Source organism: Haplochromis burtoni, unplaced genomic scaffold (genome assembly GCF_018398535.1).
Source record: "Haplochromis burtoni strain Fernald_Lab_line unplaced genomic scaffold, NCSU_Asbu1 Contig_13, whole genome shotgun sequence".
Taxonomy (NCBI): Eukaryota; Metazoa; Chordata; class Actinopteri; order Cichliformes; family Cichlidae; genus Haplochromis; species Haplochromis burtoni.
Genome location: NW_024582374.1, coordinates 1,999,918 through 2,021,175, shown reverse-complemented (window position 1 = coordinate 2,021,175; position 21,258 = coordinate 1,999,918). Strand labels below are relative to the sequence as shown.

Genomic DNA, 21,258 nt, shown 5'->3' with positions numbered 1-21,258 from the left:
CTCTGGTGCAAATTACTGACCTCTGTCATCATTTTAGGTGGGGGAACTTGCACAATCGGTGGCTGACTAAATACTTTTTTGCCCCACTGTACAGGTGAGTCATTACCAAAGACTAGAGTGAGAGTTTTGCCAAGCTAAGTAATTGCTGGGTAGCCCTGTCTCCTAGCTTCCTGTCTTTAAGCTAGGCTAATTAGCTGCAGCATTTTTTTAAATCGCCTTTAAAGTTTGACAGTGGACACATTTACAATATTTCATCCATATACAGGTATAAAGGGTAAATGCATCTGGAAGTGTTGCTGTGTGTGCTTATGTTTGTCATTTTAGTTTCTCTTTGCTACTTTTTGCCATTTAGCTTCTGGTTGCAGCTTCTATTTAGCATTTCATCACATTTACACTGTAGTAAAACAGTCATTTTAAGTGTGTTATCAGTTTGATTTGCTCTAAAGTAAAAAACCACTCAGCTATTTCTGTTTTGTAGAAGCAAATCTCAAACTTTTAGCTGGAGGGTTATTTTTAGCGTATGCCTAAACATTGAGTGGTGGCCATCAAAAGACCTCATCTCCTAAAAAAAATACAGTTGCGTCCAACCAAACTCAATTCCGGTATAATCACAAAGTCATTTCAGCTTCATTGAGATTTGGTATCGCTGTCACTGTTGGTAGAATAAGCAGCCCTTTCAGATGTCTGGTTCCTTCAAGCTCTTCTCCAAGAAGGTTTGTCATGTCTCCCAGCACAGTGTCAAGAATGTGGTCACTGATATATCCTGAGCTGACAGGCATGTAGAAGGGCATCAACCCACCAGGAGGACTGGTATAAGGTCTTTTGTGTGAGGAGGAACAGGAGGAGCACTGCCAGAGCCCTACAGAATGATCTCCAGTGGGGTACTCCTGCATGTTTCTAGAGATGCTCTGCTGAATGTTATGCTGCCTGCAACATCGTATAGCTTGACCAGTTTGGAGCTAGGTCAGTGATGGTCTGGGAAGGTGGTTTGCCGATTGCTGTTAGATACTAGGATAAAATCCTCATACCCTTGTCAGATCATATGTTGTATTGGGCCCTAGGTTCCTCCTGGTGGAAGAATACCCATCCCCATGTCTAAATGTTACTAAGAGTGCCTAAAGGGACGTAAACGTTTAGGGCAACCAAGTCACATTGTGACATAAGCAGTGACTTCGATTTTTCACTTTAACCAACATAATTTTGTTTTCAATGAATTCAACAATGTAAAGTTTTTCTAACTAAAATATTTCTCTCAAGCATTTCTTTAATTTCTTTGTATATATTCCAGGTTTACATGTGTCTCATACTTGTTTCTTACAGGTGGCAGGTGTTATGGCTGTGTACTCCTCGGGTAAGAAAGGTAGAAAGTCTAATTTACGCCATATTTTCAAGGACGATTGCCATCAGAAGTGATACCTAAGATCAGTCACTGGGACCTGTTGATGGGCTGACTGGGCCAACACAAAGCAGACTGCGATCTGGGAGCACTGCCCTTGGTATGTGAGGTGGGACAAGCCTGGTGCTTCAGCAGCTCCTTTTGTTTTCCAGAAAGGAGGAAATGGCCGCATTCCTCACATTACCATGTGCATAGGGTCTAACTGAGCTTCCAGTCTGCTGTTCTACGGGGAACAACAGGAGGTTAACCGGCAGCCACTGACAGTTTCTTTTAATGGGGGGGGGGGGCTCTTCAGTGAATAACACTGCTGCATGGCTGTCCCAATTCATGACTTCAAACCTTTTCTTAGCTGACAGTGGCTGTGAATCACTTACAGGATCGGACTAAGATAAGCGTAAAAAAGCATGCCAACTCCTACACCCCGAATTCAGCCCTTCTACATGAAGTGGATTTTTTCATTGTATGTGTGAGTATTTACCAATTCTGAAAGCAGCAGATAGTGGAGACACCCCGTGTGTGTCCTCACACTCCAAACACATGAGCAGCCATGTTTGGTTTGGAGGTGAAAAACATTTACAAATGTCTGACTTACAGCAGGTCTAACATGAAACGGCCTCTTGCACCTGATGACATCAGAAATTCCTCACCTCACCATGAAGGTAAACAAGTGACACTGAACCAGCGAGGGACAGTAAACAGGACTGTGCCTGTGGGTGATGCTGTTTACAGATAAGACAAGGACACATATTTCCACGAGTGCCCTGTGGGCTTCTTTACAGCAACGGCATTCACCTGATTCAGCTCCAGACTCAGTTTAGGGTGATTCAGGTCAACAGTTAAAGTTTTGTTTCACTGGAAAACCATTGAGATACAAGCGTGGCATTCTAGCCGCAAGCGCTGATGACTGGGCCGTTACGCAGGTTGAGGTGTTACTTGCAAGCATGTGCACGTCTTAGGCGGCAGTTATACTCTGTTCCAAACACAGCTAAAGACTCTGCTGTTGAAGAGTCATTTCTGTTATAGAAATCGGCCCAAGGCGTACATGGGTAGTTTTTGCATTGCATCATGTCACAAAGAGTAGCAGGCATGTGGACAACCGCTTGGAGCCCGGAGATCACCATTCAAGGACAAAATTGACATCACTCTGAACCAAGAAGACTGAAGAATACTCCTCCTAAATTCTGAATAAAAGAATGATGTCATGGGGATAAAGTCCATCTTTTTATACCGTCTGTGGCTGAGGTTAACATCTTTCCTTGAAAAAAACCCAGGATGAGCTTGTAAATAAATATTACAGTTTGAAATTAAGCATACTGGAGTTGAATGCTGCTGACCATCTGCTTTATAGGCCGATATCTAAGAGCGACCGCTGTGGCAATATGCCTACAGGTTCACCTACACGTCATCTCATTTACCAGAACAGATCAATTCTTCTTCTTCTCACACTAATAAAAGTGAAACCAGCCAGAGCAACGCGCTTTATGAATAACTCCTGGTTCTAGGTGCTTAAAGAATGAGATGAGGATGGCAGTTGTAATTCGCGCCTCCTCGCCTCAGAGACCGTAGCCCAAGTGTTTCGAAGGCCACCTTCAAAGGCAGGTTAGGGCAGACTCTTTCTCTGCTGCGTTAAGCACAGTGAAAGCTTTCAAGTCAACCGCTTGTCAAGTTCACACAAAGAAAGGCTTTTCTATTATCACTGTGCCTTTGTATTTTTTGAGTAATGGTAATTTTATTTTTAAAGCCTTCCAAGTCTAAAAATATCGCTGAGGTAATGATGTCTCTGATATAAAATGAGAAGGTGCCGATGTGACATCCGAGCTGTGTAAACACCAGAACAGCTGATCCACAGACATTCCTCGTGGGTACTGTTGCAGAAACCTTTGGAAGATGTTGAGCTCATTTCAGCCGTTTCGGGAGAAACAAGCAACGTTTGTTTGGCTCACAACACACAACTTGTGTCGACAGACAACACAAGCTTTCTTCTGAAGCCGTCCCTTTGAATGTTGCCCAATGTTGGAAAAATTATATCTAAAGAATTTGGGAAACAGGAGGTTATCAAATGAACTCTGCAGATTTTTATCAAACATGTAAAATTAAATAAACTTCATCTCAAAAGCTGGCAAATTCCTGTATCACAGTGGCCAAGACATTTAGATAATACCCCTTAAAACAGCTAAAATTGACTTAGAATTGGATTTTTAAAAATAAAGACAAAGAAAGGATTTGTGAAATGCAATAAAACAGATTGGCTTATAATAATAACACTTTAATAATATGCAGGCCTGCATGTGTATCTCCATTAACTCTGCTGCTGCTGAGCCAGCGTCAACATAAAAAGTTGACTTTTGTGAGAATCTCAATGAATGGCTGACTTTTGAAACCACACTGGGGTTTAGCTGGGTTTCACAGGGCTTCAGGCCAAGAGGCAGATGTTTTGTGGAAACAAAGCGCTGCTCAGTATCTACTGCCCTGCAGCTCAGAGGCAGATGCACCTGTCAGGCCCCCACCATATGGACTCCTGCAACAAGAATGCAGTGTATACAAAACAGAAAGCAGGCTGCACGTACATTACAGCCACTCCAAAATACAAAGAGAAACACCTGGAGTATGTTGCTGTGGTCTGTAAAAAAAGAAAGAAAATCAACCTGTTACCATCTCTTTGCCTGATCCAAACTCTTGGATCCAACAAAGTGCCACAAGCCTGAGCAATCAGCCTCGTGTCAACACTGTTGCTGTATGTGTTTGCACATATAAGTTCGCCTGCCCCCTCCCCAATCCATGCAGACTCTTTGTGAGCAGATGGCTGGGATAAAGCTTCCAGGCCAGATAAAGACGCCTCCTAAAGCCACGGTGAGGGCAAAACCTCTCAGTCTGAACCATCTGCCAAGCACTAGAGATGGATGTCTCGGTGCTGGAAGCCTGGAAATGGCAGCGTGTCAGACAGAGAGCAGGTGGTCGACCTCCGGACACCAAATATCTTTGATACTGGAACTGCTGAACACAGATATCCATTGTGAAGCCAGTAATAAAAGGGTTAATCACTACATTTATAATCCCCTTACCCCCCAAAACAAAAGCAAATCTCTGAATCTGAAAATGATTAAACACACTAACACCACATAGCTAACAATACATTATCAGTCATCAAAAGCTGTAACGACCCACTAATAAAATTTATGAGGTTCTGAAAAGTGTTATGTCTTTCAACATAACAAGGACATTTAAATAAATGTCATTTATAAAACTATAAAGATTAATATTAAGCTTTTGAAGTAGGACTATATTTTTTACTACACTTTGTTATTCAATTTGCCAAATAATCACGAATAACAATATGATGTCTAAGCTCTTGTTTTTCACATAATAACATGACACACGGCTGCATATGAGCCTGAAGAATCATGGTTTTAGTCAGTGCTTATAACCAGCAGCATTTTGAGCTAATTTAGTGACCAGTGCATCAAATACAGCAGATAAGTGCTGAAAACACAGTGAGCACCTGGTGGATGTTGTCTTCATACACGTTTTTAGGACTAATGCCACTTTTCACATTCTACATCCAGCTTACATAAAGTAGTCTTTTTAGGTCACGTATTAAACACTGAAGACTTTAAAAAACGCAAATACTTGACATGTTTTTAACAGCGTGCTTTATCAGGACAAACATTAAGAGCATCTGAAACCCCGTAAGTTTGAAAAATATAAATAAATGCATCAGAAAATATGAATGAGAACATTTGCTGTAGGCGTGCTGTGTGTGTGTTTTCTCTGTATCTTGTCATTGCCTGAATTAAAGTTTGAAAAACCTTTGTTTAGTTTGAATCAGATCAGAATCGTCCCTTTTGTCAAAGAGGAGTAACTCATCACTTTGGCTGTAAAGCTTCTGAGTTTATTCTTAATCAACGTCTCTCCCCAGAGGATCCGACTTTGGCTCATGTTTGGATATATTTATTATTGAATCCGAGTGTGGCAGCAAAGGTTATTGTATGAGGGCTGACACGGTTTCCTCTGTCTGCCCCCACCTTTGTCCCAAATGTCTGACTTTGTGTTTCTGGCAATTTGCTCCCATTGTGCAGCACTTCCTGATAGGAGGCACTCTGAAAGACTGGGCTCAGTCAACTGCAAAGGAATGTGACATTCCTTTCTAAAATTACGGATGTTTCGCTGGATTTTGAGGGCCGATTTCTGCCAGTTTTCCACCGTAGTGTTTGGAGAAAGTGTTTCTGGGGCAGACTGCGTATATCCTAAACTTCAACCATGATTGGCTGCAACAGACTGGACGCCAGCAAAGATTTACATTGGTACCAGCCATATTTATAGTTATTTGTTCTATGGTGGACAATTCAAAATATTAATATCTACCATTATTACACAGATAATGAAAGATGAAAATGTTACAGCATATTTACTGACATGCAACATGTTTGTACTTCTGAGCTGTTAAAATGGTCTTTGATTTTCAGCATCAGTTATATTATGTCTTTGCTTTATTATTCATACATTTAAGTTTGATATTTTCTTGTATTAAAGAACCTAGTGAATATCAGTCTGTGTGGCTAAATCTGACTTGTCTCCATGATGGATCTGTGTTAATTCAGGTCCCTTTTTAAATGAAAAACACAAACCCTACAGTAACTTTAGCATATTGTAGGTGTGCAAAATGTCAACTTTATGCTACAAAAACTGTTCAACTTATAGACCTTCAAAGTATACAAGGTTCGGTTGATACTTTTTTAAGATCTCATAACTTCAAAAGAACTATATTAAACTGTCTCACAGACATAAGCTACATTCACGAGTGTTAAAAAATTACTTGGAAATGTGTTTATTTGTTTACACAGAAGGAATTCCGGCTAGAAGATGAGCCTGATATCAAATGTAGGTTAAAACAACAAAAAATAGACATTTCATCTGCTCCAACTTGCTGAGCAGCCACCTATCTCACATGGTGATAAAAGCCTTAAATGTTTATCCTAAATGCACTTTTTGAAGTTTTCTCTAGTGAATTATGAGAACCTGATCAAACATCCAAGGTACCTGTTTCTGTTCCTCAAGATCACAGACCTTAAACTGGTGCAGTGTATTCAAACCATGATATAGCTCCACACCAATGCTAATCGTGTTGAACAAAAAACATATTGTGGCTTCAAATTCTGTCATGTGGTGCACAAAGCATTAAAAATGCTCTAAATGACTTAACTTCCAGATACTTAATGATGATAAAAGAAACTATACTTTTATCAGAGTTCCACTATTAACTAACCACAGCATTCAGATGATCGAGGTGAGTCTTTATTTGACATTTGTAGCAGATTTCCCCTAATGATCTCTTTAAAGGCGCGCACATGAGGATTTCTACACCAACAGACATAACCTGTTCATATTCTCAAGAACTACGTCAGCACAAAGGTTTGGTAAATAAATGTCTTAAGTAAACAAATGTAAAGAGGCCACAGGTCTGCTGTGATAACCTCCATCTCCAGATGGCAGACTGCCGTTAAAGGGAAGGGAAACGTGAGACAGATGAGTGGAAGGGTCAGACGTCAGGAATGAGGAAATCCCACCCTTTGCCCAAGCAGATAGAGAACAGGAAGCAAAGCCATTTGCATACAAATTCACTCTCTTTGGAGCAACGTGTAGCTCAGGGAGAGCACGTTAAGAGCGTGGGAGGAGACCTGCAGCCCGCTGATGGTTGGTGGTTACTACGTGCCCGATGGCATTCTTAGACGGCAGGGGGGCAATGATAAATAGGAAGCATTCAGAACATACTCCTTAGAATTTAATTTTCTGAATGTGGAGCAAGGAGGCGAGAAGGAAAAGAAACACTCAGTTGGATCGACATGTCTGCAGCTCATATTGAGAGTTCCAGGGAGCAGCTACCAAATGCAAGTTTCCTTAATTTCACGTAGTTGAATGCAAAAGGCCATAAAACTTAACCACTTTTCCAGTTACCTTTAATCCTCTGAAAATGGTGAGCTGTGTTGTAATTCCTTAGGTTAAACCCCTTAAATTATGACTGAAATCAAATTTTAACTGGTTGATTTAAAACCTGCTGTGGCGAATTGTATCAGTCCAAATACTTGGCTCTGATAATAAAAGTTGAACATAAACAGAGCCTGATGAACAAGAGTGTTTAAATTAAAATGTCTCCGATTACTTTGAATGTCTGTAATACGTTAATTATTCCAATACTTTTGTGCAACCGTTTAGTTTATGCTGAAAATTGGTGGTATTGTCCAAATACTCACATACTTCAATGTATTATTAACATACATATAGTGCAGTTCAATTTCCTCTACGGCCCAAATGAAAAAAAACCTCTTTACTTCATTTTCTGCTACATTAAGCAAACATTTCCACTTTAAATTTCTACCTTACTGATGCGGTGACCTGTCCCAACAAGGGAATAAATAAATACCTAACAACTACCAACTGACATTAAACACTTGCAACACTCACATACCTCAGATAATGTTTGTGTAGCAAACAGATGCCGCTCATTCTTGGCCTGTGTTTGCATTTTTTAAAGCTTTGTCACTTCTTCCCAAACATTTCAAACACATTTAAAGCCGCAGATGAGTTTAAACCACAGCACACCTGATTAAAAATGAAACGTCAGATCTGAATCCTCAACAGGAGGAGCGGCCGTTAGACCCCGCTGATTTATGACCCAGACCGCCTGCAGAGTGATCACCACAGGTGATGACGATTTTCTCTCTGATCTGCCACAACACTGACGACTTTATGGCCTGTGTAATTAAAGACTTAAATACACAGTGGCCTCAGAGTTGACCCAAGCATGAAAGGGGGGGAAATTGATGAGGGTCAATCATTTCTGTAGAGCAAATGAGAAGGTACCTGCCACAGCACATAGGTGCAAATCTAAGACATAAAAGAAGTATTGACTGGTGCAGGGTTGGATGTTTCAGCCTCCTGCATACTTCAGGGAAAACTGGGAGAAAAGGGTGTTGTTGGAGTAGAGAGATTCAGTTTTGATAACGCTGCTGTTATCTGCCCCCACCTCTTTGTCAAGTGACAACAGCTGCCTGAAAGTAATGGACCATGAAGTCTTCCCTCTTGAGAACCGCGTGTATACACATTTGTACACAATCCACTAAGCTATCAGATTTCTTTTCAATTTGTTTGGTTGATATGAAAACAGACATGTTTTTGATGGCATGTTTGACCAGTGAAGGAAGCACTTTGTCTGTGTGTTTTTCCCACATAGGCATTTTTGGCTCACGATCATTTATTCACAGTAAACCCAAGCATTCTCCACAATTGTCCCTGAAATAACTCATGAAACAAACACTAACGTCCACCATATTTTCGACATAGTTTACTTATAAACTGGTGACATCTACCTTTTATTTACAATCCGACAACAGCCTCTGGTTCTAGATTTATTTCAAAGGGTCATCGTTTGCGTTTTTGCCATTCCGATGCTTCACAATAAGTTGCCATGCAAGTTTTCCGAACCCAAACATTACCATATTTGGACAAGAGAGTGGAGTGCTAACTTAGCTGGTTAAATTAATAAACATGGGTCAGAACATCTGGGCCAGAAGATTATGCACGAGTGCCTAAAACCTGCATTCTGTCTGAATGCCACCAGATGGCGATAGCTGCAGCTGCAAAGAGGTCTATAAATGTCAAAAAGAAAACAGTTTTCTGACCTCTGTAAATACATTCCTGTTGAGTTCATAGGCTCAGTCACTCATTGGGGTTTATATTGAATAAAAGAAGTCTATTTTTTATCATTTTTGTCACACAAACAGCAAAATGAAGGATCACCTGTGGTATTAATCATTGGCTAGCAAGCTGTTAATCATAATCAGTTTCACAAACCTGCCCACCTCGTCACATCCGGTTTTTTTATAACCAAGATGGCGACGGAGGAAAGGTTTGTTTTGAATCTTCAACAAACATGTGATGTCATGGTAGCTACGGTCATCTTTTGTATTAACTTTGTATTAAGAGCGAGAGAAGCTAATTAACCACAAACTAGCGAGTTCATCTGTGCAAAATCCAAGTGACAGTGAAAGAGCTAAAATAGTTTCACAAAGCAGAAAACTTCCTTTGGTTTACATCTCCACAGTGTCATGGAAAGACGAGAAGGGTTTTTTTTTTTACTCTAAATGAGGAAGGACGTCACGTCTTCAGGCTCTTCTCTCGGAAAGATGTACAAATCAAAACATGTTCGGCTGTTTATGTCACTGCGACTGAAAGAATGTAAACTGACTTTTCCCCTTACCAATTCATCAGCGTATCCCAGGATGCTTTTAGGGCGTAGATTATAATCACTTGCTGTCTATTGTTTTGTTTTCTCTCTACTTTCTCTTCAGGCTTTACCATATCAAGCAAATTACCCCATGTTTAATCTCAAACAATCGCTTTATTCAGTGTTTTAACAAGTCGTGCATATTAGGTTGTAGGAAAATACTACATATATAACTAAAAATCCAACATAAAAGTGATGATGATCGCTTGCACCTAAATGCACAAGGAGAAAATACGGCATCGAGGTCGCACTCAACCTGTGCATGTCATTGCATAAGACAGAAAGAATGAGGGTAGCCCGGGGGTGTTTGCAAGGGGAGATCTGCAAATTAATTGCAGGAGGCGATCCAAACGGATGACCTCATTAGCCATCGGTGGACAAGGAATGCTCTAAATAGCTTTTATATAAGACAACATCAAATATTTCCTGTTCTCACTCAGCTGAATATCAAAAAATTACTATCTGCTCTATTTTTTTTAAGAATTTCAATTCATTTTGCTTCAGGGCTAAAGGATAGTGCGGAAGGAATTCAAAACTCCTGCAGGCACATACACACAAATACCAGCCTGGTATGGATCCAAAGTATAAATCTTACTGTCAGTCTTACAAGTTTTCTGATTCTCTGGAAATACTCAAAGAAACATGAGCACATAAAGCATCAAAGGTCTAAGTATTCCTGTTACTGTGTATGACAGAGGTGGGCCTCCTTCTTCCCAGCAGAGGGCCAGACTGGCTGAGACTCAGCAGGAGAAGAGTCACATACTGAAGTCTATGACAAAGCTGGTACCGTGAATTACAACAGACAGCAGTCACACCCGGACCAGTGTTAACTTGTAGCACCGCTGGTATGTTTGCAGTAATATTGGCAATCCTGACAATGTTTGTGGTTTCTTTGCCAGACAGCCTGCAGATTTGCAGCTGGCTTTGATTAACTGGAGCAAAGCCGTACTGGCTGGGGGTTTCTTTGACTGTCTTACCAGGTTTGAAATGTTGTACCTACTTTAGCATCAACATCACTGCCTGCAAAGTAGAACTGAGTGATCCAGGAGATGTGTGGGTTACACCATTCAAGGGTTTGCTGTGTGAATGATTAGAAAACTGATCCAAAATCCAGTCTCTAATCATCGGCATCATTCAGACTAAACTGGTGCAGTTTACTGAAACTCTATCCCATGATAGTGATACTCCAAGAAAAAAAAACCGTTTCTTCTAAGCCGACCTTAGATGTTTTGTTAGCGCTGGAAATTTCCTGTGGACATCACCATTACTTATGAGATTATGAGGACCTGTACACCTCCAGGACACTGCGGCGTGCAGCCCGGATCTCAGCTGACCCTTCTCACCCTGGACACAGTCTGTTTGACCTGCTCCCCTCAGGCAGGAGGCTCCGGTCCATTCGCACCAGAACCTCTCGCCATAAGAACAGTTTCTTCCCCTCTGCTGTTGGACACATGAACAATAACCACATGACTGTTCCCACCACTAACACATGACCCTACGCTGTGTCACTGCATCATTTCATGTTTGGCACTGATCACCACCTGCACTCATGTATATATCTTTCTACGTAGCACTCATAATTCTTATTCTCATGTATATATCTCATGTATATCTCATGCACATATCTTTCTTTCTACATAGCACTTTAATTCTTATTGTTTGCACTGAAGCACCGCAGCAATTTCCTAATGTTGTAAACCTCAACATCTGGCAATAAACCCCATTCTGATTCTGATTCTGATGAGATGCAAAAATAAATGAATTAAAAGTCCCAAATTCAAACCCACTTTCATGCACTTTCAGGGCCTTTACGTCATACAATGTTTATGGTATGAAGACAAAATTTTGCATGCTACTGTACAGAAAAAGTTGTGATCCCAGCACTTATTCCACCTCTGTTTACATACTACAGTACAAACACACACTGTAACTGGGACACTTGTTAACATGCTCATTGTGTGTTAGAGGAATGAGCCTTTTCCTCGTCGCCTCTCTGACTCTGTTGCCGCGCCGATAAGAGCGCGCCCCTCTGTCTCTGCAGCATTCCAAGCATCCTGCAGCAAACGTCCGCCGCCATATTGCCGCACGAGAAGAGTCCAGCAGCAACCTGCACCCACTCCCTTTGACCCCCATCTCCCAACACTGTTCACACACACACACACACGCACACACACACACACACACACACTCTTAAGAACAATGGGACGTTCCTGTCATATGAGGGATATGGCTGGAAGTAGAGGTGGAACACACGCGAAGCACGTCTGGCATGTTCAGAGAGGAATGTGCAACAAAGAGTACATGCAGGCAGCAACAATTATGGGAAAAGTTATTATCTTGTGAAAGAAGTTCAGCAACTCATAAAAATACATATTAAATGTGACATCCATCAAGGTACAACAATGTGTGAGAAGCGATTAACCGTCTGAGTCACGCTAAACCCACATTTGAGGCCTTTTTGGTAACATTTCTAAAGCAATCTCTGACCTCCGATAAGTTCAAACATTGAAAGGATTGAAAACCTCTTTCAATGCTACAAGCTTGCAACCACTTAATGCTGAGAAATCTCAAAATCTGCTGGCAAATCAACCCAGTCTGCTCTGAGAAATCCCCACGAACCTGCACTGCCTCACCCATTCAGAGATAAGTCAGCCTTTACACAAACAATCAAGCTTCATTCTTTATTCCCGTGACAAGATCTTACAGATAGCAGAAATTCCTCAAACAAATACCCTGAATATCTCAATCCATCAAGATCAGTTGATAACTGTGAGCCGATATTCCCACAGAGGATTCACTAATTTCCATGTGTATTTGATGTCTGGTATTTCGAAGGACGTTCGGTGAGGTGTTAGACCCTCTTGTGAGCCCACACAGCTCTCTCTGAATTACAGCATATCACCAGATAACAGGAGAATTAAACTTGGCAGCTGCGCTGCCATTGACTTGTGCAGATCTGTAACCACCTGTGATGTCTCCCTCTGCTGGTTCTCTGAGGTAAAGGATGGGAAACAAGGTCAACGCACTTCATCTCTCATTTGTCTGAAACGAATCGCGGAAGTAATGAAGGACGGAGAAAGGGCCGACTCTGATGACTTCATTATAATTTCTTGCACAGTCATCAATATTCTCATCACTTTGCAGCCATCTTGAAATCCATCCACTTTGAGGGAGGATGTATTTTGAACAGTTAACGATAAAAACGAGTCAAATTTGATCAAACGTGCTTTAAAAGTTTGCTTGGCACCATTTTAGCAAAATGACAAAGTCATGCCGAGCGGTGCTGACTTCACCAGTCCAGATAGCTTTTGCAGTAATTTCTCAAAGACTTGCCTCAAAGCAAGTCCTCGAGGTGGTAGGTGTCCTCTCGTGCTGCATCAAGCTACCAGCATCAACCCCGAGAAGGTGAAAAGACTTCAGTTCGATCATCTTACAGCCTGAACTTATTTTCTGTGAATTATTACATAAGTAAATCAATTCCTCCTCCCTTTTACTTAGGCCCCTTCAAGGAATCTCAGCACATATAAAAACCTTTTCACCTCCCTCTGCAGAGAGCCAGAAGATTGCCTGCCTTGCCAAATTCCTGAGCGCTGTTTGTTGGAGCTTTAAGCGCTCATAAAGCAGGCTCACGAATACCAAAGTGAGAAGTCAGCGAGCTCAGCTGAACATCACTTCTCTTTTGTTATTGTAACATTATGAAGGCAAAAATGAAAAACACATACTTCTCGAGATTTGTTTCCCACTTTATTTCCATTCGATCAGAGCGTCCTTCACTGGGAGAGCAGTAAATTGTCCTCACGCCCCCCCTCGGCTTTTTCACCGGTGCACATGGAAGAAATTAACATTCCATCAGCTTTCTAATGATGAGGACGAAGCACGCCGCAGGGGATGAAGGTCCATGACAGCATTGGCACGGTGCACGCATTCCTGCGCTCGACGGGCTGGAGGGCCTCTGCAGACGGGTGTTGATGATGGGTTGTGTTTGTGTGTGTGTGTGTGTTTGACTCTCCCTCCATCATGGACGCAGTGTAAACGATGTGGTATTTTCTAAGTTATGACAGACGTATGGGGAGGATGGACCCTCCTTTGGCTCGCTGCATCGTCAGTCTGTCTGGATGGAAATGCAAACGTCCCATCGATGCTGCATTCCAGACAAAATAAAATATGCAGGTCAAGAAAAACAAAAAAACAAAAAACAGCAGTTTGGACCAACCGAGTTCTCCTACTCAAACTTCATCATCTTGTCCTTCTACCTGGACATCTGACGCACGTGGTGTTCGAACACATTCCTCCTGCTTCCTGAATCTTGCAGTGCAGGATTTAGGGCAGCATCTTGTCAATCACAAGGGAGGCATGCCTTAAAGCATATAAATTTAACTGCCTTCTGGACACTAAAGGGGATGACCATTTGCGAAGTAGACATCACGTTGTTCTCATTATGACCTCAAGCAACAGACTGAGCCCATAGATTTATCAGGAAAGTGTTACACAAAGCCACAGGCAAAGGGAAACACTGGCCATTTTTCCCAGACTTCAAATTAAATGGATTTGTTTTGCTACTGTGGGAGTCGCCCCCTGCTGGCCATTAGAAAAAGAAATACAGCTTCAAGGCACTTGTGCTTTCTGACTTCACTTTTCAGACCTGTAATCTACATTCAGCTTCTTCTAGCACACAGATAAACACACATTCAAGTGTAACAGCCTACAACATTTACTACAGACGGTTGTTAAGGAACACTTGGTTTAACTCGAGGCGTAAATGTGAAAAAACACTCAATCAAGGGACGCACTAACCCATCTGCGATCATTCATGATGATATAATAAAGCCCAAGAACACAGCTGGCACTGTTGTGACTCCATCACTGACCATCCTGCACTGACATCTGGGCAGACTCAGGCTCCGAGCTGCTGTGCAGGAACGTGGAGAACGTCTTGTTGTTCTTCTCCTTCATCCCGAAGATGTGGCTGTCCAAACTCTGCAGCAGCTCCTCAGTCCGTAGGTTCTCTTCCTCCAGGAAACGAGTGACCACTGTGTCTGTCAGCGATGCAGACAAAAGGTCCTAAAGAGGGGAAAAAAATGCAACTTTAGGATTCATCACCCCAAAAAACTAAACTAAATGTTACAGGACATCACTTTTGATGAGGCTCACCTCGGAAGAGGGAGAAGAAATCTCTTTATCGCTGCTGGTCAGAGAGTCTCCCGGGCTCGAGTTTTGTCCATCAGCTGCAGATTTGCTGGAGCTTAGGACCGGCACAGAGTCTCTCATGGACAGTGTTGTTGTGGTGCTGCTGCTGGAGGACGAGGAGGCAGATGAATGAGGCCTGCTACCTTGGGACTGTGGACCTTGGTTGCGGGACAGACCTGTGGACGTCTTGGACGAGGTTTGAAGTTCTTTAAAGAGCATCTGGATCTCTCCTTCATAGCGAGTGGTGTTCTCTAGAGCCTGAGCTTTTCTGACTTGCATGTTCTCCTGTGGCCTGTGACAAAACAACACCCCAAACTATTTAAATCTAATATGGAAAAAACACTTTATATCTTAGTTTTTACAAAATACTGAAAATTTTCCTCTTTTACAGGCGACCGCTGATGGAAAGTAGCCTGTCTGTGTACATATACTCGCTACCTGTTATACGTAGGCTGCTCTTGGTCAGTCGCAGCATGGCTGAGCACAGCGTGTTCATATTTATCATGACTGCTCTGATTGGAGGCCTCAAGTTGTGACTGCATCTCAGCAAGTGTCTGCCTTAACTGCCGATTCTCCTGCTCCAGGCTGCTCAGAGAAGACACATAACTCTCCCTCAGGGAGGCAAGCGGGGAGCCTCCCCTCTGTGGAGCGATGAGTGATTCAGGGGGTTAAAAGTGACAGAGGAGTGATTCGGACTTGGTAAAAAAGCACAGAAGAGGCACAAAGAAAAGGCTCCTGTCTGTAACATGAGTGATGACTGATATCGAAGCAGACAAACCTTTGGTGACTGAGGCTGCAGTCTCTGCAGCAGACCTTTCAGGTGCTGGTTCTCAGCCTGTACCATCTCCAGCTGTGCATGAGTCATCTGTGAAAGAATGAGAAAAATGTGATGAACCTCAAAGAATACAACATAATTTCACATTTGGCATAAAACAGGCTGCATTAATCTGCCGGAGATACAGAATAAATGCTAAGAAATAGCAAACCAGCCGTCAGGAAATCGAGGTTTGTGAGTAAGTGTCTTATTTATCAAAGCGCCTGTAAAAACAAGTTTATACTAAGTGCAAAGTGAAAGCAAGTGTATGTGAACACAGATGAATCCATTCGCATAAGTTAAAGATTTTTCAGCCTTTGTGATTGATTATACTCCTCATGTTGAATATAAATGTACCAATATTTCTTAGGTGGGAAACAAACAGGCTCTAGAGCAGGGGTGTCGAAATCCAGGCCTCGAGAGCTGGTGTCCTGCAGGTTTTAGATCTCACCCTGGGTCAACACATCTGAATCACATGATTAGTTCATTGCCAGGCCTCTGGAGAACTTCAAGATAGGGCTGTTCGATATAACGATATATATCGGTTGTTTCGTGGTGTCGCAAAATAAACTGTTTACGGCAATATTTTTTCATCGTTTTGATGGACACTGTAGTGGTTATATTAATTTCTTAAAGTTCTCTATATCTCTTATATTTAATATAACAACACTACAGACGGACAAGCGCCTGTTTTTATGCGTTATGGTTAGCAACAACGACGGTAACACCATCGCATGTCCACTTGTTTATGTTCCACATAAACCTTTCACAATAAAGCTCAAGATCCTGTTCAGACTTTTCAAAATAAACCGAATCACGTGAAAGAGCAGATTATTTACGGATGAGAAGTAAAAAAAAAAGAGCCGCCAGGTGCTAAAAAATAAACCTTAGACTCAAACGTTAGAACAGGCCTTTCCCCGCAGCACGCCGTGTAATAAATACTCACAAAGAAAACGGCGTCCGTTACAACTTATGTCTAAAAATGTATCGTTTCATGCATCGGTTAAAACACTCGACTCCAGCTACATGACGCCCAGCTGGAAACACTTCACGCAAGTCGAGCTGCCCGAGAGTCACAGAATTTACAGAAAATGTTACATTTTTGTGATTTATATCGTTATCGGGATGATAGAATTCTTATAGGGGGATATGAGATTTTGGTCATATCGCACTGCCCTACTTCAAGACATGTTGAGGAGGTAATTTAGCCATTTGTATGAGCTGTGTTGGATCAAGGACACATCTAAAACCTGCAGGACACTGGCCCTCAAGGCCTGGAGTTCGACACCTGTGCTCTAGAGAGCTGATTACACAAACGGAGAGCAGCAAAGGACAGGACGTTACACCATCAGCTTGTTAAGGGTCTACCATTTTTCTGGTTAAAAGCTTCAAGTTTCACTGTCCAGTCCCTGCCCAGTACAGCATTCATGCAGTCTATTAATCTATTTCATTTATAAACTTGCTGTTATTAGAAGAAGATGCTTTAAAGGGCCTTGGAAAATCTCCATTTTTAAAGGGATTGCTGCTCATAGAGGCTCGTCTGATCATTCTAGTTTTCTCTCTAGAAGAAGTCTTTACCTACATAATCACTGTTTTTGTGAACTGGCACTGCATTCAACTGAATTAACACACTTTGAGCTCAGCAGACTTCTTCTCTGATCGCTCCGCCTCATCGCGAAGCTGCTGCTTGATGCTGGACGAGGAGGCGCTCAGACTGGCGACGGCGAGGTCGCGCTCGTGCAGCTCGCTGGTCAGCTTTGACACCTCCTTTCTCATTCCCTCAACTTCGCCGCTGTGAGTCTGCCTGGCCCGCTCAAGGTCCTCTCTGAGCTGTAGATCAAACGTAGGCAGGACATGAGGTAGTGACGCAGAGCTGATGTTAAACAACAAGAACAAGAATGAAAAAAAATGAACCAAAACAAAACACAGACCCTTTTCGCTTCAGCCATAGAAGAGTCACATTCAGCTTTCAGGCTTCGCAGTTCTTGCTCCGTCTTCAAGTTGTCATCTCTCTGTTTACTCACCACCTGCAGCCTGAGTCCAGAGAAATAAAAGCAATGACTCGCACAGAAAAAAGATCTGAATGAAATCCACTGACAACTCTGTGTGCTCTGCATTTTTTTTCTTAATTTACTTCAGGTTGATTTCAGTGCATATACACATTTAAAAAGGACCACCGAGGTCCAAAGACATTCAAAAGCTACATTGCATAAATATTCAATATTCCCACACAAGGACTAAAAAATATTAGCATCACTCTGCAACTTTTTGCTCCCACGGTTCCTTTTCTCCTGATAGCTACATCCTAAAATACGTCTGATTTGGAGAAAAGTGATTCGGTCTGTAATTTTTCTTCTTGTGATATAAATCAGGCGCACCCCATTCCCACTCACTCACTATTTGCTTCAGCACAAGACAGGACTAAAAGGAGTAAAAGACTAAAAAACTAACTTGGGTTTTGCACTACATGAAGGGGCGGACTAACATTACCTCTCTTTGAGACATGCCAGTTCAGCCTTGAGATGACCCTGATATGCTTGGGCACCTTGGAGCTTGGCTGCAGTCTTCTCCAGCTCTCGTCTGAGGATTTCCACACCGGTGCAGCCCTGAGCTACCAGACAGTCTTCCAGAGAGCTGCACAAGAACATCACGCAAACATTCACAGGATGGCAACCTTTATGATGGACAATAGCTAATTGTTTCTCCCAACAGAAAACATCAGAAGATGAAGAAAAGATGTTAGGGAGGATGCGTTGATTCATGCAGGCTGGATAAAAGTATCACTTCATTACTGATGTTGTAATTTTAAATAAACAGGCTTGTTCACTAGGGACGGGAGAACCATGAAACAATCATTAAAGATTAGAAAAACTACAGTATGAAAAGTACAGACCGTGGCTGCAGTGGACACTTGTTGTGGTTTTCAACACTCGGGTCGTATTTAACAGTCGCTGACAGACCAACAACAGCACAAGCAGGAGTAGCCCACAGACCGGTTATACCACATTTTTCACACTGCCTACATCTACAACTGACACAGTCTGCAGGTAGATGGCCAGTTTGCTTAGCATTTAAAGAATTTGATCAGCTCTCGTTTTGGCTGCAGATACTTCAGAGCCAGTCACTTGGAAAGCTACAGTGCTACAAAGCAATATCCTGCCTACAGTGTGGACGCAGTACGCCCCCTTCTGTATAAGTTGCTGAACTACATCACTAGACATACACCCACCGAATGACTTGATCTTTAGCTTGCAGTGCTTGGTTGAATCTGGCTGTTTCGTTACGAAGTCTTTGGTGCTCAAGACTGGCTTGCCGCACAAATGCATCCTGGGAGTCCAGCTCCTCCCATTCCTCAGAAAGCACCTGCAAAACAGCGGATCATCAGCTGATTAAAAGATATCTTAACCTGCCACCTATGAGGAACTTTGAGCTTGTAAATGCTTAACTGAAAAATCAACATTAAGAGGTTTATGGGCACTGGATTAAATGTTGAAGCTCAGTTTCTCGACACTGATAAAGTTGATCGGTAGACTAAAGTCTTTTTCATTTTCTTTCAGGCTTAATACATGTCGGAGAAACTTGTTGTGAGTGTTGTTTAATTGAAAATCTTCAGTCCTATCACCTTCCTCAGGTTTCTGAACCTACCTTCCAACTCTCAAGTGGTCGGAGACGCTCCAGTTCCAGCTCCTGCGTGTGCAGACTTCTCTGAGCTTTTTCCAGCTGAGAGCGCAGGCGCTGCACCTCCAGACAGCAATCCCTGTGCTCCCTCTCCACTTGGTGCGCTGCCCACTGGGACTGGAAACAACAGAAAACACGTGGTGAATAAAACAAACAAGCCTCTGCTTTCTTTACATGCTGAAGTCACTGAACTTACTTTTATGTGTGAGAGCTCATCTTTCAAGCTCTTATTCTCGGTCTCCAGGATTGTGAGCTCCTGCCGGCTCTGGGTGCGCTGTTGCTCCCACTCCAAAGAGCGCTGATGATATTCCTGCAGAGAGAGGGGAGCTTCATTATACCTCACATACCCAGAAGACGGCAGCAATCCAATGGCATGACTGGGGTGATGTCAGGGTTCACCTTCTGGAGGTCTGTCTCTTTCACTCCTGCGTTAGCGTCCTTGAGGTGTTTGCGCTGAAGCTTATGGTAACTTCTCTTTAACTTATCCAACTGCAGGAATAGAAAATCACTTACTATATTTGAAATCATGCAGGAGAGTGAGTAAAAACAGAAAAACTGTAAACTTCTGCCCAAGCAAAAGCAGAAAAGATTTGTAACAGACAAGTTTTTGCACCTCTTCACGGAGTTTGTGCAGTTGCTGCTCGTACTTGGCGGCTAACTCTTGTGGACCCGTCTTGACATCTTCAAGCTGCTTGTGGAGTAATCCAATCTACAGTCATGGGTGAGGACAGTAATGGTGTTGGAAAGAGTTAATATGAGCACTCAATTTATGAGCTGTGTTAGCAACTATCTTATATTGAGGCTATGCTCATTACCAGCTGCATATTTTTATTTTTGGTCTCTACTCAAAATGCTCTTTATTTATTCACACTGAGCCTTGACGCACCACCCCACTTCATCGTTGGTGCCCCACAAAAATTCCAGGTTCACAATCTACAAATTTTATCATCATCAAATCATCAACAAAAATAAAGGATCCAAATCTAGTTTTACTTAAATAAAGGCTAATTTAATCATATCAACAACATCCATTTTTCTTTTCCTCATCTGACGTTGCTTTGTGGCGGCAGCAGACAAAGCAACGCCGCTGGGAAACCTTCAAAAGGGAGCAAGTGTCCTGATTAGAGGCCATCTCAACTTGCTCTTTTTAACAGCGAGGAGCAGTGCCTCGACTCTGAGCTCCCTCCAGATGTCCTGGCTCCTAATCCTACTGCTACGCCCAGACTCACTTCAGCTGCTTGTATCTACCACCACACTCGTTAGGTCATTCTCCAGATTTCAGCACGCACTTTAGGAGTTTGCAGGCACATCACACTCCACGTTCCCATCACTTGTGACTAAGATCATAGCCTCAGACTTGTAGGTGCATGCCCTCATCCTGGCTGCAAACTGCTCCAGTGCATGCTGATGGTCATGCTGTGATGAAGAACAATATCTGTTGGATGCAAATTGACTGAATAACCTCATCAGGAATGCCGAATCTGTAGTCGGCGTGAAGCTCATCAGCCTGGAGATTCTTTTAACCTCACTGTCTGAGAGTCTGCTGCTATCAGACTCTTTAATTCATCTACTTGAGTCAGACCCACACATACTGATCAAGACTAAACACACCTCACTGCACTCTGCCACAAAGTATATGTGCACACCTAGCAGCACCTTTGACCTGTTAATGTCCCAGAAACATTAATGTTAATACGTATGTCCTTTTATATTTATATCTTGAGGTTTCGCTGATCTGATCATTTGCACAACACAGGGATGTGATTTTGAGGTTCCCACAATGGACACCACCTAACACCGGCTACACTTTGACATCCTGTCCACAAACATCACTAACAGGATCGAGGGAGGAGTACCAACACTGGATCAACACGTGTACACATCATCATTTATCTTTTAGAA

The 21,258-nt window shown here is 42.4% G+C and overlaps 1 protein-coding gene across 2 annotated transcripts in view; it reads right to left on the bottom strand.

Annotated features, from left to right (window-relative positions):
- Positions 1–21,258, bottom strand: part of cep63 (centrosomal protein 63) — a 35,351-nt gene that overhangs the window by 13,665 nt on the left and 428 nt on the right. Inside the window, exons 3-14 of one of the 2 annotated variants that reach the window (XR_006053473.1) lie at positions 19,970–20,065; positions 19,756–19,845; positions 19,553–19,666; positions 19,324–19,473; positions 18,908–19,041; positions 18,169–18,312; positions 17,610–17,712; positions 17,311–17,508; positions 15,643–15,729; positions 15,303–15,505; positions 14,829–15,156; positions 14,472–14,738 (exon numbers count right to left, since the gene is read on the bottom strand). Coding sequence is in view for 1 of the 2 variants with exons in the window: in XM_014332837.2 (XP_014188323.1) it covers positions 14,538–14,738; positions 14,829–15,156; positions 15,303–15,505; positions 15,643–15,729; positions 17,311–17,508; positions 17,610–17,712; positions 18,169–18,312; positions 18,908–19,041; positions 19,324–19,473; positions 19,553–19,666; positions 19,756–19,845; positions 19,970–20,065 (1,848 nt within the window). In the remaining variant the exon portion in view is untranslated. Of the gene's footprint in view, positions 1–11,402; positions 14,739–14,828; positions 15,157–15,302; positions 15,506–15,642; positions 15,730–17,310; positions 17,509–17,609; positions 17,713–18,168; positions 18,313–18,907; positions 19,042–19,323; positions 19,474–19,552; positions 19,667–19,755; positions 19,846–19,969; positions 20,066–21,258 lie in introns of those variants that run through there. The other variant, XM_014332837.2, reaches the window with a different exon arrangement.